Source organism: Mesocricetus auratus, unplaced genomic scaffold (genome assembly GCF_017639785.1).
Source record: "Mesocricetus auratus isolate SY011 unplaced genomic scaffold, BCM_Maur_2.0 Super-Scaffold_6730, whole genome shotgun sequence".
Classification (NCBI taxonomy): domain Eukaryota; kingdom Metazoa; phylum Chordata; class Mammalia; order Rodentia; family Cricetidae; genus Mesocricetus; species Mesocricetus auratus.
In genome coordinates, this window is record NW_024429184.1 from 66,769,822 (window position 1) to 66,797,030 (window position 27,209).

General features: G+C 41.5%; 1 protein-coding gene across 13 annotated transcripts in view; it reads left to right on the plus strand.

Annotated features, from left to right (window-relative positions):
* The window catches only part of Asph (aspartate beta-hydroxylase), a 194,237-nt gene that overhangs the window by 32,059 nt on the left and 134,969 nt on the right, over window positions 1-27,209 (plus strand). For 5 of the 13 annotated variants that reach the window (XM_013110944.3, XM_013110941.3, XM_040741466.1 and 2 more), the window contains 3 exons: window positions 7,019-7,168; window positions 9,076-9,120; window positions 10,431-10,499. In XM_013110944.3, coding sequence (XP_012966398.1) covers window positions 7,090-7,168; window positions 9,076-9,120; window positions 10,431-10,499 — 193 coding nt within the window. In that variant the 5' untranslated portion in view covers window positions 7,019-7,089. Of the gene's footprint in view, window positions 1-2,708; window positions 3,009-7,018; window positions 7,169-9,075; window positions 9,121-10,430; window positions 10,500-15,278; window positions 17,633-23,600; window positions 23,643-25,746; window positions 27,116-27,209 lie in introns of those variants that run through there. The other 8 variants (XM_005066736.4, XM_040741465.1, XM_005066739.4 and 5 more) reach the window with 7 other exon arrangements.

Consider the following 27,209-nt stretch of genomic DNA (forward strand, 5'->3'; position numbering starts at 1 on the left):
TTCTTCGCTTACCCTACTACACAGATGTTCTGTCACCTTTGGGAAACTAGGGAAGAGAGACATTTTGTGACAATGCTTATTTAACTGTTGAAGAATATGGAAGGAGGAGGAGGCTAACTGTCTTAGTTAGGGTTCCTATTGCTGTGATGAAATGCCACCACCATAAAGCAAGTTGGAGAGGAAAGGGTTTATTATACTTCCACATCGTAGTTCATCACTGAAGGAAGTCAGGACAGGAACTCAAACAGGGCAGGAACCGGGAGGCAGGAGCTGATGCAGAGGCCATGGAGGGTGCTGCTCACTGGCTTGCTGTTTATGTCTTGCTCAGCCGTCATTTTTAAAGAACCACGGACACCAGCCCAGGGATGGCATCAACCACAATGGGCTAGGCCCTCTCCCATTGATCATGAATTAAGAGAATGCCCTGCAGACTTGTCTACAGCTCAGTTTTATGTAAGCATTTTCTTTTCCTTTTTCCCCCTTCCTTTTTATTTGTTCTTTCACGTCATGCATCTCCATCCCAATCATTTCACTCTCAAAATAAAACTTATGAGAAAAAAGAGAAGGAAAAAAATCAGTCTCGTCATAGAAGCTATAGTGTGACACATTGAGTCATGCACTAAACCCTTTTGTCTGTGTATCTATTTGTAAGTGTTCACTGCAAAGCGTCGTGAGTCTGTTCCAGGCCTCTGGTTTCTGGTACCCTGTGGATGCTGGGCCCTCACTGGGGCTCCTCTTGATTATTCTGTTGTTGCCCTGTGTTGTAGAGATCCTTCAGCTTTGGGTCTATAGGACTAGTCCCTTCATTTGCTCCAGCAGATCTCAGATGGGGTGGATGTTGGGGTGGGCCAACTCCTAACCCTGGTTCTGGTTCTAGGTAGTTGCAGGGTTGATCAGCCCACCAGCTCTCCCTTGTCCTCACCACCAGGGTGAGCTCTCCTGCATTGCCCTGGTTAGTGTACCTCTTGTATCAACGAGTAAAGGGCAGGATCAGTTCTGCTTTCATGCCCTGAGGGCCAGCTCTCCCACACCCACACTCAGGGCCAGCTCTACTGTGTTGCACAGGCTGGCATAGGGCCACTCTCCCAAGCACTGCAGCTGATGAGGGGCAGGGCCACCTCTGTGGCTGTTATGACCTCAGGGCCATCCCTCCCACCTGCCTCAGGCTGCCCCCTGACAGATGAGTAAGGGGGCCAGCTCTCCCATGCTCACAACTTCCTGGCTGGCTCACCCACACCTCCATCAATGGGTTTGCCTGTATTGTGCTGTTCAGTCTTCTCTTCTCAAATGACTCTAGTTTGTGTCGAGTTGACATAAACCTAACCAGCACATTAACCCATAGGGTACGGTCATGGTTAAGACTAATCTGCAAGGAATAGCCAGATCTGTATCGTTTAGGCTGGCCCTGATTTAACGGCTGTGGTTCTTACAACCTTGAGTTGTAACTTTAATGTGGCTGGGCCTAGCACAGCCTGCGCAGGAGCTCCGCAGCACTGGCTGTGTTGGAGACAGCTGGGATTATAAACAGGGTGAACTGGGAGTGAGTGAACAGATTTCTGCGCTGGTTCTGACTGATCCAGAGAATGCGTGGCGTGGATGTTTCAGCAAATGTGTGTGCCTAGTGTATGTCAAGTGTATTTCGTAAGCAGAAAACAGATTTACAAAGGAGTGCTGACTGCCCAGGATGACAGAGATGCTGAGAAGCACATCCCATCTCAAAACCATACCAGGCCAAGGGCCCATAAATGAGGTGGCCCCGTGTGTCAGCTGTGGCATGGTCTTGTGGTTCCATGGAGTGTTCTCCAAACAAAGAAGCTTCCAGAATAGTTACCTATTTGTTATAATAGTTTATATAATATTGTATGATAATATAGTATTAAATTGATAATATTATAAGTTACCTGAAGGTCATCATTAAGTCCATCTTAGGAAACCAGAACACAAGCTAGTTTGTTCAGTTGTCCCTGGTGCCTTCTTTACTCTGTCTCATATTTATATCATCAAACCTTGTATCACTGACTCTTCTTCAGAATGGTTTAAATGTTTTACTTGCTTATGAAGATTTAAGATGGAGTGAAAAAAAATTAAAGACGGAGAAGCCGCTTTGGAAGGTTGCTGCTTGTTCTAGATTCTACTTGCTCTAAATTAATTTCATTTATTAATTAGAGCTCCAATGCCATCTATAAATTGCTTATCTTAGAACAGTAAAAAAAATGTCATTAAAATTGGGGCCATTTTCATTTCCCAGAAGGGAACATTTGATGTGGGATTTCATGGCTTCTGTCCAGTACCTTTTTGAGGTACTCCTTCCCTTCCTCCTATCCTTCCTTCCCTCCAGTTTCATTCCTTCAGTGTCCGGCAGCCCTCTCTTGCCTTCCAGTGAAATGTTTTTGTACCCTTGCTTTCGTTTTGCTGTTGGAAGGACTGTTCCTGGGATGATGATGCTGTGACTCAGGATTCTAGAGAATTCATTAGTTTGTTGTCATTTATCATTTGTCTTTCTGCAAGCACGCTGGCTAAATAGTCTCAAAGGCTTTTGATTAAGATTCTGAAGGGCCAAGTGAGGCTGGCTCTGGGCCGAGGGACACATGCAGGCTCCTTTAACTACTTGGGCTGATGGGTGGTTTGGCCCCCTGTGCTCTGTCCAGCTGCTTCGTCTTTCAGAACTTGGAGCTATAAGAAGAACTAGGAACCAACCAAGCAGGGGTGGCAGGGTGGAGGGGTGGTCCACTCCCAGTGGGAAGGCTGCAGGGTTGTCAGGAGTGCAGTCAGCCTGAGTGATTAGCAGCATGTGGCCACGAGGAAGCGGCCTCTAAAAATAGCGGGTGAGCAGTCCACAGTCAGGTCCAGTTTCAGCTCCAGAACCCTTGACCAGGCAGGACTGGTAGTCACGGTTCTAGCAGGAAAGGGCATGCTGGGTGGCCCATACCGCCTGGGAGCACCTTAGGTTTTTCCTGTCAGTGTATTTTATGCATGGATTGAAGAAATCAAAATGACTGAGGATAAAGGTATATGTCTGTTGGTTGGATTAAAAGGGGGCTTAGAACTAGCTGACAGCTTTCTTGCTTATTTTCAGCTGTGCTCTGTTCAGATGTTTTTGGCTAAGTGTTTTGTGCCTTCTATATGTTCTTTCTTGAGTTTCTGGAGAGGTCAACTTTTCACAATGCCTGGGTTTTCATGGAATAATCCAACTTCAATCTGAATAGATTTTGCTGTCCTAACTTAGACTGTCTCAATATATTCTACTAGCACAAATCACATTTTATAAACTTCCATAGTGTGATGTGTCTGTTAACAATGAACCTAAAGAATTGTGTGTTCAGATTTCTTATAAAAATATGGGAAACTTAGGGGCTATGTAAGTCTAGTTTTGTATTAGTGAGCATGCTTGGTTCGAGTAGGCTTACCTTATATGGAAATTGACCTACTTCATGTGAAGCAGAGGGTAAATGAAAAACAAAATAGCAGACATGAGAATTTTGTTTCTTAGATCGACGATTTCATTTTCTTAATGTGTTAAATTTACTTTTTTGTATATACCTTTTTTTCTTTATAAGCAAAAGTTGTCTTTTTGTTAGTTTAAAACACATGTATTGGATAGGTATATTGAAACTCCGTATAAGGAACTGCTGTTTTAGATCTTTAAATGCTCTGTTTAGTACCAGTGTGAATGCCCAGTCCAGTGTTCACTAACAGTTATCCACGAACACTTTGCAGTTTACTTAACGGCCAGTGAGTCGTTGATCAGTGTGTGGTGGCCTTTTGTCCCTAGCCCACTTTGGAGAGTCTTTTCTGACTGTTGGGGCTGAGCCAGCATCGTAATGTTCTCTTCAGTACTGTGTGGGAACATTTTCTTATGTGGACATCCCATTTCAATTTCAGAAAATGAGTTGCTGGATTTGTAACTCTAGGAAGCCCCATTGGTGCCTGCACTTTTGATATGGAGCCGGAAAATAAGATGAAGACCGACTTAGATTTATTTGGATCTAGGGAAATAGCAACAAATGCTGAATATTCTTCCAGAATATTTTTGTGATAACGTCCTGGTTTTGAATTTGTTTGTGGGGTTTGAAACCCTTGGGGAGGGTTTGCTTTACCACACTTCCTTCACTTGAGTCAGGAAAACCGATCTGCCCCTGGGAGGTACACCGCATTTTCAAAGCAACAGGCCAAGCACATGTTGTAGGCTTCAGAAAGGGGCTTTTAAGAGATGTCTGAGTCCTTAGCTGCTGCCTGGTTTTCCTCGTGAGCATGCTCAAAGGAGAGATGTGAAGTGCAGAGAGAATGTCCTATGACTCAATGCTTTTATCCTTTATGGAACTAACAAGTATTAATAGTAAGAAGGTTAATGATGCTAGAGTAGCACACTGTTTGACATTGTAAAGGGATAAAGTATTTTTTAACAGTTTCCTGTTTTAGTTAATGAGGAGCAATAGAAAAGATGTGGTGACTGTGGCAATGTCCAAGAGCGATAAGACAAGAACCCAGTTCATTGTAGCCTTACCATTCTTTGTAAATGAAACTTTAAATGTGAGATGTATTTCACTTTTTAAAAGATTTATTTTTGTTTTTTTAAGTTATGAGTGTGTGCACATGAGTTCAGATTCACACAGGGGCCAGGGACATTGGATTCATCTGGTGCTGGGGTTACAGGCGGTGGTGACTCACTGATGTGGGTCCTGGGAACTGAATACAAGAGCAGTATATATTCCTGATCACATCTCTCTAGCATGTGTGTGCATTTGTATGGCATATAAAAGTAAGGAAGATTTCTTTCCCATATAGCTTAGGGAACATGTCCTCATGTTTATAAAAGTGTAGTAAACTAAATCCCAAACACTGCTATGGAGTTTGTGGGGCCCTCCTGCCCTACAGAGCTTTGCAGTCTCTCCTCTTATTTTGAAAAATTCCAGTGACAGCTTATTTAGTGTTATTTTAATGATTGATGTGGTTGCCTATGACTTATAAAAATACTAGAAACCATACCCCACCCCCAGCAATAAAATGTCCTCTTCCAGAGGACCTGGGTTTGGTTTCAGCACCCACATGGTGGCTCACAACTAGCCACAACTCAAGTTCCAGGGCTTCTGAGGCTCTCTTCTGACCTTCTCAAGGACCAAGCCCTCAGATGATGCATGGACGTGCATGCAGACAAAATGCTCACACACATAAAATAAAACAAGTCTAAGGAAAGGATATTCTTTTAATAGGTACAGTTTCAATTTTCTTTTCTTTCTGAGCAGTGCACTGGAAGCATTGGTTGTCTGAAGCACTAGTGTTCTTTTCCCTGGAGCATGTGTGGAGGTAGAAGGCAGGTCCTGGGTAATCTGATGGAGGCTGAAGTCCTGGGGGTCAACCTTCATAAGACACACAGAAACTTAGGACTGCAGAGGTCAGAGGTCATTTTCTGAGTTCTGCCCAATGTGCGGTGTTGATGTGGACAAATGCCTTCATCTTTCCCCTGTGACAGATGACGATTCCTATTCCACGTAAGGAGTATGTGAGGTATTTGAGGGACTTGTAATCCTGGGACCTACCTGCCTTTGGCCTGGGGGCACGGGGCATGACAGATGATTTGCTGTATGAGGAACAGCCACACAGAATGAACAATGTCCTGCTTAAGCTTCTGGAAATACTTTCTTCAGAAACATGGGCCAGTTGCATGAGGGCCACATGTAGCATTGCTTGTGAGTGCTGTGGGAAGAACCCCCATGCCAGGTAGTGTCCTGCTGTGTTGGTGGGATGGAGAAAAGTTTCCTTTACCAGCATGGCATTTGGGGATATCAGGTAATTAAGTATGTTTACTTATAGTTGTGGGATATAACGTTCTTTTAAATCTGCATATGGCGCTAACTTTTTAAACAGTATTGACTATTTTATAACTACCATTGGCTTTCATGAGTTCTATTTATTTTGACCGTCAGAAGAATATTTCTAGGAGAGTATAAGGAACACATAGCAAAACCATGATGAATGACACTTGGTGAGCAGCAGTTTACAGAGCTGTTTCCTGCGTTAGGGCCAGTTGGCAAGGCCTGTTTCCTGCCTCCCCACACCCTGCTGGATCTCCTGAAGGAGGAAGGGCATCTTTTGTCTGTGATTTATGTTTCTGTGCCCCTCCCCTCACTCACCTTCCCTCAATATTGAATGACTGTAGAGGGATTTATTTCCTTCTGTGGCAGTTAACACGGTTGTGGGTGATGTACTGTATAAATAGGATATGAAATAAGATCCTCTACATCTCTGATTTCATTAACTAAGGCTGGGTTTTTGATTGTGCATTGCTGTGGGTTGAGAAGAGACATCGATCCATAAGAAAACAGCTACTCTGCAGCACCAGGGAAAGGCAGCTTCCAGTGAAGGAGCCGGCAGAGCCAGAGGGCACCACAAAGATGGGCATAACTTCAAGGTCAGGGAGCCATGCGGTAAAGAAAGCCGCAGAACTGGAAGGCCAAACAGAATGTCTGTTCCAGTGTCCATGACACTTCTAAAGACTGGGGTATTTTATCAAAGTGAAAGCTGAAGAGCTTTGGCTAGTTGGAGAGTTAAGTTTTTGGACAATGCAAGATAATGGTGAGTGAACATACAGGGGCCAGCATTTTCCCTCATACAGGAAGGCAAGAACATGAAGTTTTATTCATGCTTATGATATACCACTGTCTGCTACTTAGCACAGGAGGCAGGGCACAGGTGGCCATTTGGACACAAAAGTGTTCCCATGAAGACTGATTTGACAAAGGGCTTGGAAGGAATGTATGCGTTCTATCATGCGTAAGAAACAAAACCAAACCAAAAGAACAATAGTCCATCAAGGGTTTACTTCTGTTCAAAATTAACGTTATTTAAATGTGGTAATTGAGTTTAAGCAGAAACTTAATTGTGTTCAAAGTCATTTTGTGTAATGTACTTTGGGGATTTAAGTAAAATGATCTTTCAAATCATTGTCAAAATAAAGGTGGCGTTCAGCCAAGTGTTTTCTTCTGCTGTGGTGACCCTACATTTTTCTTTCTCCAAACAGAAGCAAAGCATGGAGGACACAAGAATGGGAGGAGAGGAGGAATTTCTGGAGGCTCCTTCTTCACGTGGTTCATGGTTATTGCATTGCTGGGCGTCTGGACGTCTGTGGCCGTGGTGTGGTTTGACCTTGTTGATTATGAGGAAGTTCTAGGTAAGAAATAGGCTACAGTCTCTCTAGTGATTTTGTAAGAGGGAAAGTGAGAGTCCTTGGTAATCTCCAGGGCTTCTTATTGCCGGTGTCTCTGGTATTATTATTGGCTGTAGCTTCCAGTGATTCTTGATAAAGTGAAAGAAAAGAGAGCATTACTAGGGCTGCCTGGGCATAATGGCCTTAATTTTGCTGATTTCTATGTAGGCTCCCTATTTATTATGGTATATGGAAACTTTATCAAAACAGATTTTATTAAATGCATTTTCACTATTTTCTGTACTTTATATTTTTGATTCAAGTTTGTTGAGTGTTGAGAATTCTAGATTATGAACTGCTTCCTTTAGTGGGCTTAGATCTCAGATAGCATCTCATTCTATGTAACCCAGGCTGGCCAGGGCCCTATAGTGATCCTCTTGCCATGGCTTCTAGAAGTGAGCTGCAATGACTGACTTGCAAAACCTTCCTTTAGCCAGAATTTACAAGGAACTCCTGCCATGGATGTGAGTGTACACATGGATGTGTGTGCACATGGATGTGTGCATACACATGGATGTGTATATGCACCTGGATGTGTGTGCACATGGGTGAGTGTGTGCACATGGGTGAGTATGTGCATGTGGATGTGTGTGCACCTGGATGTGTGCATACACATGGATGAGTGTGCACAGGGATGAGTGTGTGCACATGGGTGAGTGTGTGCACAGGGATGAGTGTGCACAGGGATGAGTGTGTGCACATGGATATGGGAGTACAGATGCAGGTGTGTGTGTCACATGGAGGTGTGCACATGGGTATGTGAGTGCTGAGGTGACTGTGCTACTGACCATGTGGGCAGGTGGCACATCTCTGCGTTCTTTGAGGAAGTTCCTGGATATACTTATAATAGTATCTCACTTTCTTCTCCCTTTTTCCTTTGTCTTAGCACAATCACTGGGGTTTTAAATTTTCCTTATTTATGTACCTATGTGGGTGTCTGCCATGTGTGGGCACCCGCAGAGGTTAGAAGAGAGCAGTGGATCCCTTGGAGCTGGAGTTATGGGTGGTCAGAAGCCACCCGATGTGGGCTTGGAACTGAGCTTGGGTTCTCTGGAAGAGCAGAAAGCCCTCTTGGACACTGAGCCATCTCTCTAGCCACACTAAGTTTTTAAAATGACTTGTTTTATATGGACTCTTTTTCATTTTTAATTTTTTAAATGGATAGAAAGAACATAAATTATATATTGTAAACATTTGAAATTCTACAATTCCTTGGTTTTTAATACATCGAACATTTTGCCTGATCATCAGCATCTAATTTTAGAGCATTTCTGTTACCCATTCTTCCCCAGACATTACTCCTCTCTCAACATTTTGGCTTTCTGGGATTATTTTGGGTGTTCTGAGCCTAGCATATACATGTGTGTGGCCTCTTGAGTTGCCTGTTTAGCATCATTATATGTAAAGGTTCAGAGTAATACTCTATCATATGGATATACAACACTCTGTTTTTCTAGTAGTTATTGCTAATGATCATTTGGTTTTCATTTTAGGCAGTTAAGAAGTATGGCCTCCCTCTTTAATATTCCAGATAAAGACATGGACTGGCCAGTAAGGAAAATACACACTTGTTAATGTTGTGTTGAGGACCCGCCCCCTTCCAGTAGACTTCTTGTGCCAGTCATACATTGTTGCTGTTTTTCTAAGTGGGAGAGAAGAACAAAGAATATCACAGTATTCTTGCATACGATCTGTCACTCACTGATGTTTTACTACCTTAAGGGAAGTATCTCCAAATAGATGAGTAAATTAAAAGAATTTTAACTTGGCATAGGCAAAAATATGACTTCATTAACTTACAGTACTGTTGCTAGGTAATTTGTGCACCTTTAATGATAAATAACAATCTTCATGTTTTTGCATGCATGCAGCCAGAGCAAAGGACTTCCGTTATAACTTATCAGAGGTACTTCAAGGTAGGCTACTGGAGATGCATTTTAAGTGTACTGCATCTGTCTCTAAGACCTCATCCCTATTCTACTAACTTAGTCATCTACATCAAGAATGTAAGTGGCAGGATCAACTTCCCCGTGGAAGGCTCTCAGGAAGGGTTCAGCCTTGAAAATAGTGTTAAAGTACTATGCTATCGGTAGCCTTGACTTACAGGTTATCACTTTCATTTTCTTCACTGAAGAATGACGTCTTCATCCCTGCATTCTTACTGGTTTTCTTGTGTGTGTGTATGTATACTAAGCAGACTTTTGTATAGCAAAACCGGAGCCAGGGATCTGGGAATTTTGCTCCTGTCTTCCCTGGGCAATCCTTTAATGGACTTGGAATTAAAGAACTGGAAGCAGTGTTTATAGCCAACTATTTTTCATAAGAATGCTATATTCTTACTCTTTAAAATATTACTGTTTTTTTCCCCACAGTTCTTGTCCAGTGGTGACTTATAAGCCATGTTGATTTTGGAATAACTTTTGGGTATGGACTGTACCCATTTGAAATGCTAACCCTGTAGACAGCCCCCTGAAAGCATTAGTGGAGTACAACCAGTGTTGAGTAACGTAGAGTGAGCCTGGCTTCTCACGTTCCTCTTTTCAGCCTTCCCCCTTTTTCCTTAAGTAATGCTTGTCCAGTGTACAGGACGCTTTTAAGTGGGTGACCATAAATTTTTCACTTATCATTTCAGGAAGCCTCCAGTTTTACATACTTTACTTCTAGGACAGTCCTGTCTCTCTTAGGCTAATGCATGCTTTTTTTGTTGTAATTTATTGTTAAGTATCAAACAATTCTTCCTTTACTCTATAAGGTACTTATGTTCTCTGTTGACTTACTTATATTTGATCTTTATTTGAAGCTTAGGTTGCATATATTGTTGATAGGTGAAGTTTTGTGTCTTAAAGACATCAAATTTTATGCAATTGTTTGGCTGTTTGAAATGGGTTGAATATATATATATATATATATATGTTCCAATTTTTATGTAAAACATTTTGAAGAGAACAGTAAACTTATTGTGAAGTGATAGGATCAGAATATTCCCAAATCTCTAGGAGAATTATCCTTTCACTTGTATGTTAGCGTTGTTAGCAGCATACTTCTTGAATCTGTAGGTGATGTGCCAGTAGTTTCCGGTGATGTGTTCCTACGGTTCTGCTCTGCAGGAGTAAAAGGCGAGGAAATAAGTAACATTTATGGTGTCTAAAAAACTGCAGTGAGAGATGGTTCATTATTAAGTTTGTTTTTTTCTTTTCCTGTGTGTATCATTGCTCTCCTGTTGCAGGAAAACTAGGAGTCTATGATGCAGATGGTGATGGAGACTTTGATGTGGATGACGCCAAAGTTTTATTAGGCAAGTACATTGCTTTCTTTCTTGTTAGAAGGAGTTAGACACTGAAATCAAAAAAATATGTTTAATATTCTTTAATGGTATAGATATGTTATTATATGTAATAATGCATACATACTAAAGTACAATGATAAAATTATTACTTTACTAATTATCCACAGCAACCGTAAGCATTTTATGGAGTTATTTTTCAATTTAATATTTCATTTTTGTTGATATACTAAATGACCACTTTCCATTTTGACTTTTCAACTTGCTTTTATAAGTAACTGAGCATGCAGTTCTTACATATCAATTTTTAATAATTATAGCTTCATTTGTATTTTTAGATTTAAACGTTTCATAGTCTGAACTTACTGTTCAGAGATATAGATAATGTCTTCATGTGTTTTCAAACGAGGAACGATATTTTTAAAAGCATCATTTGATACTATTCATGCTGACTTTATGATGTAAATTTCTCCCTTCAGATACTGATTAGGCCAACTCTGCTTAGCCTTCATATTGACAGCAGATGGGGCATGCTCGGTGTAACATGACCATATTTGAAAACGTACATTTCTCAAGGCTGACATAAGCTAAGACTGAAATAAAAACCAGCAGTAAATATCTTTGATGTCCTATTTGTATTTAAAATTTTATATTAAAATATGAACTAGTGGTCTTCAGTCACGTTTCCTTTTTTTTTTAAAGTTATGGGCTCCTCTCTGCCTTTGTAATTACATTACTAGCTAGGTGTTTCTTAAAATAAAGATTTTTATTTCCTCATTGTTTTAAAATACTGTCTTATTAGAAATGACAGTGCTGATTTGAATATGCAGATTTTGTAACCTGTTATTTCTGGTTTTGGCCAGCTCATTTTCTTTTTCTTAGTATGAAACTATATGTACTAAAGCTTTATACCAAATTATTTAGCAAAGCAGTAGGTATGGCCTGACATTATATATGCACTGAGTTTAATAACCTGCCAGATAGGCTGTTCTGTGTATTTATGGTCTTGAAGAGACAGAAAGACGCTCCAGTGATTTAGCAACTTTCTATAGTTACATATCACTCCCCTTAAAACAATTCTAAGCATGAACTTGTTGGTTATGGCCAGCTGTGATACAGGCGGTGACTCAGCCCTGCCTGCTGTGCGTTCCTTTTCATGCATACCAGGAGTTCGTGTTTACAGTGGGAAGGCCAATGGACAGTTTTCATGGTTTCTCTTGACTTAGTGGCTTTCTTGCTGTAATTCCATCATTTTATATTTAAATCAGAGTTTCAGGTGACCATAGTTTTAGGCATGTGAAAAAAATAAATGTACAATGTAATAATGTAATATGTTAGGGTGATGGTATATTCTTGCTATAAGTGGTATTTCAAGATACTTTAAATGAATTTTGAGTAATGAAGCTTTAGGCTAATGTCATATGAACCCTGTTGCATTATCTTTTTCATATTAATAACTTTAGTGTGTTTTGGATTTTTTGAACTGTAATATAAAAATTGCATATAAACACACACATACATACACACATACACACACACACACACACACACACACTGAAATTATAGACTCCAAGCCTATACTGACTGCCTCAGTAGACATTTGTACAGTTAGGATAGTCATTTGGAATGGAAATTGTGTGGTTTCACATGGGATTTTACACTTTCAGTATTGGCTATATTCTTGTGTACTTACCTACTACCCAAAATGAAAAGTCCACGATGGAGTTACAACTAGAAAATCAGTTTGTTTTGGATTCTAAGAGGTATTCTAAGTTGTTGTTTTTTTTTCCCCCACTTTAAGACGTTAGTTAATGCTAACACTGATAGTTGCTGTTTGGAGGTAGTCCAAAATGGTGTGAGCAGCTCTCTTTGCTCCTTTCATTAGGCTTGTGTGTCAGGAGGTCGATCCCAGTGTGGGAGACCTCCCACTGAAGCTCTCCTCTATACAGGTTTCAGTTCTTGTTTGGCTTATAACTTTAATAATGATGGACTGTCAGGCCCATTGTCACCGTGCACTGCGAGCTGTTTATTGTCTGCACCAGTACAACCTTAGCTCTGCTCGGCTTGGATGACTGGGGTCTTTACTCACACATGCAGTACCTCAGTTACTGCAGCTGTCTGCAGAGACTGGTTCAGTGTTGGGGTGCTCTGTGTGATGAGGGAGCAGTCACAGATCACGCACAGCTGAGAAAACCTCTGCTTTTCTTCCTGTTGGGATGGTACCTTGATTCTTAAGAGCATAGTTATATTAAGGCAGGAAGCCAAGGGGAGCGAGGGAGGGAGGGAGGACAGGACAGACAGGACAGGACAGGAGAGAGGTACAAACATGTGTGTTATATTTCCACAGACTTGGCTTTTATTTCTTACTTTGCCCTCGGCCATTTGAAGTCTAAATCTCAATCATATTAATTCGTGAAAAGTCTACATCCATGTTGCTTTCCTTTCACATTTTAAGCCCCTCCCACCCCGTGAATTCTAAGTACAGAAGTACGAGTTCATCAAGACCAGTAGCTGTTACTGATTTTACTAATTCTCAGTTTCTGATACGCTTTGATATTGTACAAATCCTGTATAATTTTGTACTGTTGTGACAAAATTGTTTAAATGCAAATGACTTTGGTTTCAGTTTGGTATATGCAAAAACAATTGAAAGGAAACAGCGAATTTGAAAGACATCAAGGCGGTGGAGCAACAATGGGAAGGCTTGGAGGGAAGACAGAGAGGGGAAAAATAATGTAATTGTATCTCCATCTCAAAAAAAAAATTAAGGGAAAGGAATGTTTCCCATGTACTGTCAGTAGGAAGTGGTCCCGGGCCTCAGGGCTGAGAGAAATTTCTTACCGAAGCCTCACTGGGGGTGCACACTTACCCCTTCATCCTACGGCTAGCACCTGGGTGACCCATATCAGGGGTGGTGTAGGTAATGCAGCTGGCTGCTTCTGTGCTAAGTGCAGAGTGGGAAGAAATGTGAGGAGCATGGAACTCGCCCAGCATGTAATGCACACTCCCTCTGCTGTTCGTTTGGGGAGACTCTTAGGTTCAGAGGAATGGCATACCCAGAATAGTTTTCCTCTGTGGACTGGTACTCCTATTCTAAGAACTACAGATATGGAGCTTTGGAGATGGATTGGTTGGTAGACCTCACGCACAAATGTGAGGACCTGAGTTTGGATCCTTACAGGTGCAGAAGCTCATTTGACATCAGGAGGTGGAGACAGGAAAATCTCTCGGGCTTTGCTCCTCTAGCCTAATCAGTGGTCTCCTTGGTTAGTGAGAGACCTGTAGTGGGTCCCTCTGAACCTGCCTGGACTGCTACAGCCAATGCAAAGTCTCTATGGACCTCAAGGCCTCCCAGCTCAGTACCAGGTCATGAAGAAGATGCTTGACATAAACTTGTGGCCACCAAGGGAAGCATGTGCTTGCACACACACACACATGCACACTCATACACCACACACACAACTAGAGGCTGTTTGGGTCACTGTCTAAATATTTGTTGCTCAGTTCCACCTGCCATACCGAAGCACAGAAGTTCCGTATTTTATATGTAGTAATGTGAAGTGCCTACAGCGCATTGGAAAACAAAGCAAGTGTTTTCTCTAAAATGTACCATGGTAGTATTTAAGTTGGGGAGAAGAATCATTCTCACAGTTCTTTGCTGGAAATGTAGATCTTTGTTTAGACCATTTGGAGGCTTAAGTTCAATGAAAAACACCCAGAGCTTGTAAAAAAAAATTAAACATGGACTGCAATTTGTGTGCCCGATAGTTGCTCTGTTGACACACGCAGAGTTGTTCTCTGTAATCGTTCTGACTTCAGCTCGCTAACGTCCTGTAGTCTCTAGTGAGGCAGCGTAGCTGCTGGCCGTGCTGCATGGAGAAACTGTGTGTAAAGCCTGAAACGATCAGGCTTTGGTTACAACGGGAAAGGCTCCAAGGCTCTGAGGTTCATGTTCCTCCTGCTGTGACTGCCATCTGCTTTTCTTCCTCAAACCGTTGGGCCGTGCAGTGTGTAGTGAGTGCACTGATTTGTTATCTCAAGGGTCTCTCCCTGGTCATTTCCCCACTGGAGAGAAACAGGATGGTTTACATCTTGATCTCTGCTGTTCAGGGGCCACGTTTGTCCGCAGTGCTTAGGGAACAGCAGACATGGAGAGACGTTGCAGTGGGGCTGGGGAAGAGGAGTTAGGGATGCCCCCACGGCACCTGGCTGCTAGAGAGCCTTCCACTGCAGGAGCCTTCCTCGAGTTCTTTAGGCAGGAGGAAAGGGTTATCAACAGTTAACTTTAACTATTGAACAGACTTACCGCACTGTGAGTCAGTTGTAAGAGTGTTATACCACTAACCAATTTAGGGGTTTGATAAAATTACATATCTGAGTGTCTGGATGCCCAGACTGTAATCCTGGTAGCTTGCTTGCTTGGGACACCCACAGTTTACTCCAGGGTGCATGGTCATCACTCAGCAATTTGGAGGTTTGTTCTCTGATATCACCTGTGTTCATTCTTCCTATCACTGTCTACAGAGTTTGGTGACACGTTTTATTAGTTTTCCCACCCAAGACTCTGGTGGAAAAACTGCTGATTAGCTGGGAGGAGCGTGAGGTTGGAGGGGTGCATGGAGACTTGGTTTCCAGGTGTACTTCTTAACCGATTTCTCTGTTTTCTCCGTTACCTTTCTGTAAATGTGGCCACGATGCACCCCTGTTAAGATCACTCTGCCTAAGCTTTAACTTTTTCCACCTAACTGCTCTTCTTGTTTTCTCTTTCCCTCTTCCTTTATTCTTATGTAGGCCTGACCAAAGATGGCAGTAATGAAAATATTGATTCTCTTGAGGAAGTCCTTAATATTTTAGCAGAGGAAAGTTCAGATTGGTTTTATGGTTTCCTCTCATTTCTCTATGATATAATGACTCCCTTTGAAATGCTAGAAGAAGAAGAAGAAGAGGAAGGCGAAACAGCAGATGGTGTTGATGGTACGTCGCAGAATGAAGGGGTTCAGGGAAAGACCTGTGTCATTTTGGATTTGCACAATCAGTAACTCTGATTCAGGGACTAAAGTCAGTGGGTTGTACAATGGAGCGGCCTCCTCCTCCCTCTTTGCTTATGCAGGGCTCAACATGCAGTGGGGCAGTTGTGACTTCATGATCAGTGTCAACCATGTGATCCTGCCCAGCACAGCCACTTAGCTAGTCCCTCGCTTGGCTCCCTCCATGCCCAGAAAGGAAGTGGCATTCCTCACTCCTATACTGTTCACAAAGTGCACTGGAAATGATGTTCTTGGTAGTATAATTGGTTTCTGTATCATTGTACTTCAACTCATGTATTCACTAAACTAAATTGGAAATTGTGTTGTATTTAATCCTTGACACTTGTCTTTCTAACATTCAATGATTCTAATGGGAGTGAATCTAAAACTGTTCCTGGCATGACTAGTAAGTTAAATGCTTCTCTGCTGATCTTTAACTTGCCTGCTGTATATTGATGGCTTTCTAAGAAGCTGGTACACTTCTAATCTGTAATTTGTTTAGGTTAATTGACTTGTGATACAAGTTCCTACAAACTTATTAAAGTTCTGTATTAATGGTGCTTTTGATATAATTTGAAAATAATCCCATGTTTTTGCCTTAGGGTAGTGAAGTCTCTGAATTTAAGTACTAACAGGTCTGAATATGTTTATTTCTGAAGTCAGAATTTATTTTAAACTTCATTTTCAAGTATACATCCAGAGAAGGTAATTTGTAATTTTTTAGGTTAAGCATATTATAAAGAGGGAAAGTGTGAATGTGCATCTTGCATAATGTTGTACATATTAAAACTATCTGTCCTGAATTAGTCTTTTTACATTTTTTTCATTAACTTATTAGCTGTTGATTTCAAGGTTAGGTGTAATATAGTGCTTAGATTTATAAATTAAATTTATTAAAATGGCCATTCATTTTAAGAGATAATTTCCCCCTATTAGGAATGTAGCAGTAGCGTTGACTTGACTTTTAAAAACCGTTTGCTTCATTAATACAGAAGCAGTTATTAGCTGCATATGGATCCATTGCTAAAAAAGACTGCATTAGTTTCTCTAGTGACCTCCCTCACGACTGGAGTACAGTGGTATCCAAGAGATTTGTTCTTGTTGCTCCTTTAAGGCCTGCCAGGGTGTTTAGTTCCCTTTGAGCGTCTCTGAAATTTTGCTCAGCTTTGGGTCCTCGTGCATTTTAAACTAGAACACACTGGTGTTTTAGCATATTCAAATAGTCTTTCATTTTATGCATTTACTGTCAAGTCAGTAGCTCACCCATTTGTTCAGGGGTAACGTGGCACCTTTTGTTTCAGGGTTATAAACTGCTGGCTATAGTACAGTTCCTGGAATCAGAACACAGGGATTCGCTCTCCTCCTCATATCTGCTTCTGTATGTGCTTACACGTACCACTCCTGGAGCTGGATTACTCAGAGCTTCAGTGGCTGCTAGGACTGGTTTTTCTCATTCTGTGTTCTAGCAGTACGTTTACTCTGTGTGTGGCCTTGGTCAGCAGCATTGGACACTTCAATGTACAAACACTTCAACTAAGCCCTCAGCGTAGTAGTAAAATGAGTATTCCTTATTTATCTTTCCCCCTTAGTTTAGTCTTCCTCAAGGCCATGTCTTAATCACTTTGAATTTGAGCTCTGTGAAATAATCAAAGGTTATTAGTTTTAAATTTACAATCTTAGGTTCTACCTTCCATAAAAGTCACTGATCCAGATGGCTAAGAAATGTTTTTCTGAAGCAATTTCATTCGTGTGTCATGACTACTAACTATGGATAGTGTTTCCGCCAGAAGTGAATAATTAAATTTCTGTGTTAAAAATGTTTGTAATTAATTTCTCATCGGGTTTTGTATTGTCATGATACTAATGCACATTTCATGTACAGAAATCAATTATGCCCATTTTCCCATTTGTAAAACAAGTGTGCGGCGTGGTAACTTTCTGACAATTTAATACCATCTTTGATCAGTCCATTGGGAAAGCCTTCGGTGAAGATAAAGTACAGGCAGCTGATGAACCCCTTACTTCTGTGACTTCCTTCAACTTGTGCCTAAGGCGTTTTGTGTGTGTGTATGTATGATAAAGAATAAAGTTATTGGCAAAAATGTGGTCTAACGCAAACAGCTTCTTAAGTGTTATTGATTACATGTATCTAAATTGTGATTTTCTAAGGCTTTATTTTGTAATTTGTTTCATGAGGTACTTAGTTCACGTCTTAAACTTACGGGCTTACCTCAGAAAGAAACTTTGAATTCTATATGTTTGAGTGCTTATTTAGTTCCAGAGTTGTAAATTACTGTGTTAACTCTGCTCTTTCATTTGATGGCCTAAAAACCTGGTTTGTGCTGGCTGCTCAGTGTGGCCTTGGCTCCCCAGGGTGGTGTCTGCCACTTTTCCCGTTGAAAAGGCACTGGTCTCAAGTTCAGTCGCAACAGTGGGCGCGGGTGGTCGGGGGAGCTGGAGAGTCTGTGTTGCCCTTTGGCTACTTTCTGCAGCTGTTCTTTCCCTCGGAATGTGAGTGGTGGCACAGAGGCACCTGCACGGGTCTTTTCTAGGAGCTGACCTGACTAACTTGGAAGCCTGGCTGCCCCGCTACCTGTGTGGAGCCTGCTGTGGAGGCCACGTGGGATGGAATGCTGGCTGGTCCTGCTTGACTCTTTTCCTCTGCTACATGCCCCCTGCCTTGCACAGCCCTGTCCAGACGTGTAAGAAAAGCTTTTCTGTGTTCGAACCCTGGTTGGCCTGTATTTACCCTTAGTTATCCTGACTACAGTGCTTCCTCAGCTCTGTTAGTATCGACAGCTTTAGAAACCTGTGGAAGCAGATACAGGCACAGCCCTGCTGCTTGTCTCATTTCTGGGCGGTGCCTCATGGGGACTGGTATTTGCAACCCTTTCTTAGGAAGACCTGGGCTAGCTCTGTAAAATGTAAACGAGTCTGTGGTGTGGGCTGTGGAATTTCCTTTAATCATGATGTGTATCGGAACACTGAACAAGGAATTCGGTGACTGGTCACAAGTTGACTGATAGGACCAGCATGTCATATTTTTCTTACATTTGCTGACGTAAACATGTCATAGTCACGTATTTACCAGCTAGATTGAGGACTACTTGAACCTAGCAGGTGGGTCCTTGGCTCTATTTGATGATTCATTGCTGAGTCCAACTTGTGACACCCATTAGTGTGACCTGCATCCCTTGCTGGTGTTAGTCCCCATTACTAACGTGGGGGAAGCGCGGCTGTTCCCATGGCGCACTAAAAACACCGAAGGTTCTTCCTTTCAAAAATGAAATAACAATGAAGGTTTTTTGTACCTTTTTTTCCCCCATGAAAAGTAGCATTTTGACATTTCCTCAGTGGATCCGCAGTGCTAGCCCAGGTCCCCGGGTGATCTCACTGCTGTGTTTGAGAGTGCTTCCGTTCTCTGCCAGGCATTTAGCTCTGTGTCTTCATGCTCCTCTTTGACCATCTGACTAAGCTGGTAAGCCTACAGCTTTCCTCCCTGGCAGATTTCTGCAGTAGTGTCATTCCAGGTCTTAAAATGGAAACAGATGCAAAGTCTCTGCATGCATTTCACCAAGACAGAAGTTGGGCAGCCGTATCTACTGATCCATTGGTTCATACCTTACAACTCCGGTTTTGTGTAGTCCGAGTTGGGAGTGGGTTTAGTGTTCCAGTGTTGGAAGGGGAAGGTGAGAAATAGACTCATAGTGATCAAGGTCTCTTCAGGGACAATGGGAGTGATCAGGTGACCTCACTGGGAAGGATAGGTACCTGTAGCCTGAAGGAGCTACTTGAATGTCTAATTAATAGAGCTAGTCTTCTAAAGTACTGTTTTCTACATGTGGTTAAACATTGGCTCCAACTCTTGGCTTAATCATTAACACATCTTAACATCATAGAGGACATGACATTTTGAAAATGTGTTTGTAGTCTCTGTGGCAGTTGCCAAAAGAGCATAAATTAGACAATTCTCTTTAAGTTAAGAAATTATGTCATTTTATTGTTTTCAAATTTCTGTGCAAGAATTCCCAGTCATTAGATGTGCTACCAACAATCACCATAAATAGACTGATGACCATGGCGGTGGGGAGGAATGTGGACTACTTTTTTTGTTTTTACATTTTCTTAATGTTTCCATCTAGATTGCCTTAAATCATACCCAGGTGAATTACAAGTAGCAAGAGCTTCTGCTCTGATAAAAGTTCCTCAACAGTGCTTAGAAACTATTTACACTGTAGTAAATAGCATTGTTATTATACCTTTTATTGTTTAACAGAATTCTCTTTGTCTCTGGGGGCACTGATCTTGGTAGTAAAGAGAGAAAAGGAGAAAGTTGAAAGTGTATTTTTTGGTGTTTCACACTGAGTCCACAGCAACTCGAGGCAAGACAAACCATAGCCCTGGAGCTCTCTGACCTCTGGCCTCCTGCTCACCTCTACTTCCTTTGGGAGTATTTTTAGTATCATCCAAGCTCTCCCACCTTTCATGGTCATCGGACTCCTCTACAGATGTGATTTTCTTTTCTGCTTTTTTTTCTGCTGGACCCTGACTTTGGTTTCTTTGCTCTGTCATCAATATTTATTTTCGTCACAGAATTTCTTTCAAGCCATTGCTTCTTGTCCTTCAGACGTTCTATAGCATACTGGGTCCAAGCCTGAGCCTTTCCTTAGTCTACCCCAGCCTTCTCCCCACCATTCTCCTCACAGCTGCTTTTTCCTTAACTACTGCTTACATTCCCAACTTCAAAGCACACAGACTTAGACAGACACTTCAAACTGTTTCTTCTAATCTCGAGAAGTGTTACATCACTTTTCCTGATTCAGCAGGGGACCCTCCTGAAAAAAGCTGGGTCTTGGTGTCCCTTCTGGGAAAATCAACCTGAAGAGACTCAGGTGACAGGAACCAACATTTTGTCTAGAAACCAAGTGTGATAGTTTCCTAATCTTTTCATCTAAAAAATTCCTCCAAAGTCTCTGTCTGTCTGTCTGTCTCTTCCTCCCCCCCCCGTTGTGTGTGTGTGTGTATGTGTTTAGCTCAGAAAAAGTAATTTACATAGATGCTTGGAAATGTTGTATGTTGTCACACTTGGAAGGTTTCTTTCACTTTGAGGCCTTTCAGCAAATCTGAAGTTTTAAGTGCAGTGCTTTTTCTTAAGGTTTTGCTATCTTGATGCTAATCCATTGTTCAGGATTGTCCGTGATTAAGATTTAACTCTGTTGTAGCTGATTTAGGCTCTAATGAATGAGTATGGGGAATAGATTGTCTGATTCCCCCACACCCCACTTACATTTAAGTGGGAGTCTGTGTTGCCATGGAAACTGTGCAGCATGGGAAGAGGGCATCCACAGTACTGGACCAGTGGTGCTATATTCTCATTCCTTTTTTACATTAGAAAGTGCTCATGCATTTTAAGGTTAGTGTTTCAGAAGTAGGTTTAATATTAACTAAACTTTTTAGGCTGTGCTTCCTGGCAATATTTTGTTACAGTGCTATACTGTTATTGATCATGTTTAAAAGAATCAAGTTCTGCCTTCAGAAAGTAACTTCTCTGATGCTGTTATCAGTCAGGTCTCCTGTGTGTGATAGATAGGGCCAGAGAACAGTTAGCTAATCATTGCTGGCTCCCTCCCTCCCTCGCTCCCTCCCTCCCTCCTTCTCCCCCTCCCTCCTTCTCCCCCTCCCTCCTTCTCTCCCTCCCTCCTTCTCTCCCTCCCTCCTTCTGTCCCTCCCTCCCTCCTTCTCTCCCTCCCTCTGTCCCTCTGTCCCTCTGTCCCTCCCTCCCTCCCTCCCTCCCTCCCTCCCTCCCTCCCTCCCTCCCTCCCTCCCTCCCTCCCTCCCTCTGTTCTGGATGAAGCCAGTGGCATGGCATTTTCAGACTTTTCCTTTCCAGAATGATGCCCATAACATTTCAGCCGTAATGAATGACCATTCTTAGATGGACGATCTCATTGATGGACACAGTTGACTATAAGTAGAGAAAGGGGAGGAAATTAAGAATGGAAGGATGTGAACAACCAAAGCAATATGGTAACACCTCATTCCAGAAATGGAGTTGTGATTGGAGTTTGGGGAAACAGATTGGTACTGTAGTTTTTTTTTTTTTATTTTAAATTTTATTTTCCAGTTTAAATTTAGATAAGAATCAAGGTTGCTTCACAAGTCAGTTCCAGGTCCCTCTCCCATTCCCTCCCTTCCTCCCGTGCCCTCCCCTCCCGCCCCGCCCCCCCCCCCCGTTATCCTCTCATTTCTCCAGGGAGGGTGAGGCCCTCCATGGGGGTGTCCATAGTGTGTCATTTCATATAGGGCAGGGCCTAGACCCTTTCCCAAGAGTTCTGGGTGAGAGTGCACCTCACATTGTTCTATTGGAATCCAAAGTCCGTGTGTATACTTGGGATGGGTACTGATCTGCTGCCCAAGGCTCAATAGATTCCCTAGGCCTCTTCACTGACACCCAGATTCAGGGGGTCTTGATCAGTCCCATGCTGGCTTCCCAGGCTAATGCCTGGGATTCAAGAGTTAACCTTTGTCTGGTCAGCTGTTTCTGGGGGTTAAACCAGCCCAGTCTTAATCCCTTTGATCCTCAGTCCTCCCTCTCTGTTACTGGCTTTCTTGAGTTCAGCTCAGTACTTAACCAAGGAAGTCTGCCTCTTCTTCGATCAGCCACTAAATAAAGTTTCTGTTTCCCAGACTCTCTGGCCATAGGATTGTAGGCTGGCACTCCCCAGATCTATGTCTATAATCCATATATGAGAGAGTACATGCCATGTTTCTCTTTTTGTGACTGGGTTACCTCACTCAGGATGGTTTCTTCTAGTGTCATCCATTTGCCTGCGAATCTCATGATTCCATTATTTTTTTCTGCTGAATAGTACTCCATTGTGTAGATGTACCACATTTTCTCTATCCACTCTTCGGGTGAGGGACATCTAGGTTGCTTCCACGTTCTGGCAATTACAAATAAAGCTGCTATGAACATAGTGGAACAGACATCTTTGTTGTATGAATGGGCATCTTTTGGATATATGCCTAAGAGTGGAGTTGCTGGGTCTTGTGGTAGGTTTATTCCCATTTTTCTGAGGAATCTCCACACTGATTTCCAAAGTGGCTGAACCAGTTGGCACTCCCACCAGCAATGGAGGAGTGTCCCCCTTTCACCACATCCTCTCCAGCATAAATTTTTTAATGGAGTTGTGATTGGAGTTTGGGGAAACAGATGGGTACTGTAGTTTTTTAGTAGGGGCAAACCTCATGGTTTAAGGGCTTCTGTTAGATACTTTCCAGACTTAACTGTTGGGTAATCAGTTGTAAATCCCTCCCATGGTAAGAATTGTGTCTCTTACTGGATGCACCCAAGAAATGGATTGGCAGTCTAGAATGCCGCTTCAGAAAGCTTGCCCACATGTGCATATAAAATAATGTTTATGTGAGTGGGAAACAGAAAAGGAAATCAATTGAGATGTAAGTACATTCATGTTGGAAAAGAGTATGCTGAAAGCATAAGGTGTTGGTGTTTGTTATTGATGTTTGTTACAGCGTTAAAAAGAAACCCATTATCACAACTTTGACTTTCCAAAAGTGAAAGCAGAAAGCAGTTGCAAAGTTTTTAGAGTAATGAGTTACACTATGACTACCATAATAATGTGTTGTTTGCTTATATGACTTTAAAACATTAAATTTGAAATGATAGAGAAAAGCAGTGCCTGGTCAAAGATCAAAATTCTACCAGAATAGCTGTTGTGGATAGCAGTGGTGACGACATAGGGAAATGAGGATCTCAGTGCTTTACACATATCATCTGTGGCTTGAGAAGTCTCGGGCCTGCAGAGAGAGCCATGGCAGTGGCAAAGCCAGAGTCTTGAAGGTCTAAAGAAATTATGATGCTAACGGGTCTGTAGGTCAGTTATAATGCATTCCTCTTAAGACTGTATTTATCACTGATGTTTGTTTACTGTCCTTTGAATGGTAAATTTAAGTACTTTAATTTGTTTCATAGAAACATCAGTTTAAATGAACTTATAGGTACTGAATTTTAATTTCCTCAACATTTTGTCTTCATAACCTCTTTTTATCTTGTAAATACCAACAGAAGGACCTGGTGGGTTAGCCAAGCGGAAAACTAAGGCTAAAGGTATTATTTTCTATTTTCTCCAAGCAGCCTCTAGTGAATCCAGTTCATGCTTGATGGTGCATGACATGTCTGTTGGAAATGCGGCCACAGTTAATAATAATTGCTTTTTGTTTTGGGCATTCTGCGTTATAAATAGCTGTGGAAGGCTAAATTGAAGGCTTTTGCTTCCTCTAGCTAGCCTGTAATTTTAATTAACTTCCTTTTCATGTTATCAGATTTTCCCAATAGCCTGTAGATTAAGAGTTTATCAATATAGCTGACTACATTTGTTGGAATGCGTCTATTAAACTTATATATGCACATTTACCTTGCTACCTAAAGCCTTTCATGGTCTGAGTTTTTAAAATTCAGTGCAATGATGAATCCTTCAGTGATTGACTTAATTTCTCTGAAGGCTATGAGGATTCTGTCCTAAGACACAACAAAAGATAGTGTGATCTAACATGAAAAGTTAGGTGTATAACCTAGAGCACTGAATTTTTGGTAGAGAATTTGCTGTGTTTGATATTCTAATGCATCAAAATTGCTATACCTGTGTATTATTGTATGTAGACTAATACTGCATTATTACTGTCTGTATATCCTTACATACAAACATTGATGTTCTTTAGGGAGAGGGGCATGGAAGACACGCATGGTTTTCTTTAAAATCTTTGGACAGCTTTTGTGTGCAAGTACTTGGCATATTTATAATTTTGTGTGTGTGTTTAAGTCATTGATATGTAAGACTTGCTGTGGAATATGTAGAATTTTAAATTTGCATTTTCAGTTTTAGAATGAGAAAAATTTAATTTTTAATCTGTATCTCACCAAAATAATTTTCAAGAAGAAAATAATTTTTATCATTTATTTTCATGTAAGCAACATTGAACCAAATTGCCAACAAATTCAATCTTACTTCCTAATCTGTAAAGACAATTTAAGCATTAAAGATTCAATTTTTAAAAATATAGTACAGAATAAGGCTGGATAACAGTGGGCAATGCAAGTATTTTGTTTTACCAAGGCATTTCTGTTGTTCTGTGAAGTGGGACACAGACTTGTAGGTGGTTCTGTATGGATTTCAACCTGTATTTTTACAGGAGTTCAATTCAATTTTGTTAATAGAAACTCCACATAGACTGTCTAGAGAGGTAATGTCTTTTGTGAGCACCACAAATCTGGAGTTCACCTTGGATGCCTTTTGTGTTACATGAATTTCAGATAAATTATGTTAGGGCAAGCATCTTTCACATTTTATTATGTAGAGTTTTCATTTTATTTGTGACTGCTCAAATGCTGCATTATATAGCATGAAGCTTTTATAATTTTCTGATGAGAGCAGGAATGTGAACCTTTTGCTAACTGCTCAGTTAAACTTTAAAAAGCAATTTTATGTGAGACTTGGAAGTAACTGGACTTTCCATTTTACTCTTTCCCCATAAATGCCTGGAAGACATGTACATTGGCTTGTGTGACTTTCTGTAAATTAACAGGGAAATGTACTTAGAAAAAGGAATACTGACTACATGAAGTTAGCTGTAAATATATATAAAAATTCAGTTTGCCATTATAAATGTTACAGATAACAAATTTTAAAATGTATATATGTGGACTTTTTTTCTGCCAAGAATTAAATGATATTTTACTTATTTGTGTACCTTTTATCCCTCCTCAAGGCCTGTAAATATAACTGTTAAGGACTTGACACTTTGTTCAAGATAAAAATTTTAATTATCTTTGTATAAAAACAAGTTAAAGTTTGTTTTCACAGCACCTTTGTTCCATTACGTATGACAATATAGTAAGGAGTTAATTCAAAGCTGCCCTTATGGATGGGTTCACTTTGTTAATATTGCATGTTAGCCTGCGTTAACACTAGTAAAACCATTCTAAACTGGAAAAATAAGACGAAATAGTGCAAGAAATTCTTTCATAGCTAATGTTTTGCAGAGATCTAAATACCTTTTTAGATGGTGTATGAACTGGTAGACTAACTTCTGAATGAGAGCCTTCCAGTGTGGGGTGGGTGGGGACAAGTCAGCACTTTCCCTCTAGATGCCCTTCTGGGATTTAAGAGGTGTCATCAGTAAACCTTTTTTCCTTTGGCTGGAAAACCTGAAAGCTAAAGAACCCAGCAAAGAAGAACTTAAGAAGGAGAGAGAGAAGGAGGTGCTTAGCAAGAGTGAAGAGAGAACCAGGGGCAAGAAGAAGGAGGATGAAAAGAAAGGGAAGAAGGCCGACTCAGACACACCCCGGAAAGCGTCCCCCAGAGATAAGAGAGAAACGGAGAAAGCCAACGCAGACAGAAGTGCTAAATCCAAGGAAAACTTGAGAAAAGCTGCAGAAGCCAAGGCTGTTCCTAATAAAGTGGCTTCCAGAGACAAAGGTGACAGGAAGGGAAGGAGTGCTTCCGGGCAGGCTCATGTAGCAAAGGAAAGTAACCAGAAGAGAAAGAACTGAAAGAGAAAGAACCGCTGCCTGCTGCCACCCAACGGGGTGACATCTGTCACCACCTAACAGTGGGCAACATCCATCACCACCCAAGGACGGTGCCGTTCTTGACTCTGGTTTGCTGCTAAAAGGCAGAGAAAATCTGGGGTTGCTCTGGTTGGGGAGGATGATACCTATTAGCCCCTGAATGTGTTTATTGGTGCTCAGTAAGTAAATTCTGTTAAACAAATATATTTTGTCATGCTTCCACATTAAAAGGGGATGAAACTTTGCAAGTGTTACAAATGTAATAACTTCTATTTTTATTGGTATCTTGACCATGTATTCAGATTAAATATGTATATACTATGGATTATAATGGTTTTATTAATATATTAAATATCCCCATTGGGGTGGGTAAGAAGGAATCTCGAGATGTGAACAGTGTTTCTGTGCATGGAGGTAAGCTGGGCCGGGGTCTCCCACTCTGCTCCCTTCCTGCTTGTCTTAATTCTCTCCTCACCCCCAGGTCTCCCATGGTGTCCCAGGCTCACTGCCTCTGGAGCCCCTCCCTCCCTCCTCACCCATGGCCTTCTCCACATTCCCTTTCCCTTCTACCTCCATGTCTTCCACTTTCAGCCAAGGTCAGCTCTCCCAGCCTTACGCCTTGTCTCTGACCCTTAGGCCTCCCTAGTTGCCCTCCCCATCCTCCCTGTCTTCCTGTTTTACCCCTTCCTTCCATTACATAAAACAAAGCCAAACCAGAAAACCTTTTTTTTTACCCCATACTCAACACACCATTCTGAGTCCTGCAGGCGGTCAAGAATTAAAGAGTTTTATCAAGGAGAGCATTTCCAAATGCATCTGTTCATGTGAGCTTCATAGATTGAAAGGCTTTTACTTCACTGTGGTATTTGTATGGAACCCTTTTTCCAGTTGTTGTGATTACATGGCATAGATTCTCATGTGTGTATGATGACTCTGCCGCTTCCAGAGAACCGAAAACTTGAGATCACAGTTCAACCTAACACAAGCAATTAATAAAGGAAATCTTAACGAGAGAGGCATTTCTACATGGTGTGTGCTAGTCTGTGCATGCTGCTTAAATCTATCTTCAGTTATGTGCTGATTGAAAAGTCCGAGTTGAGTGTGGTG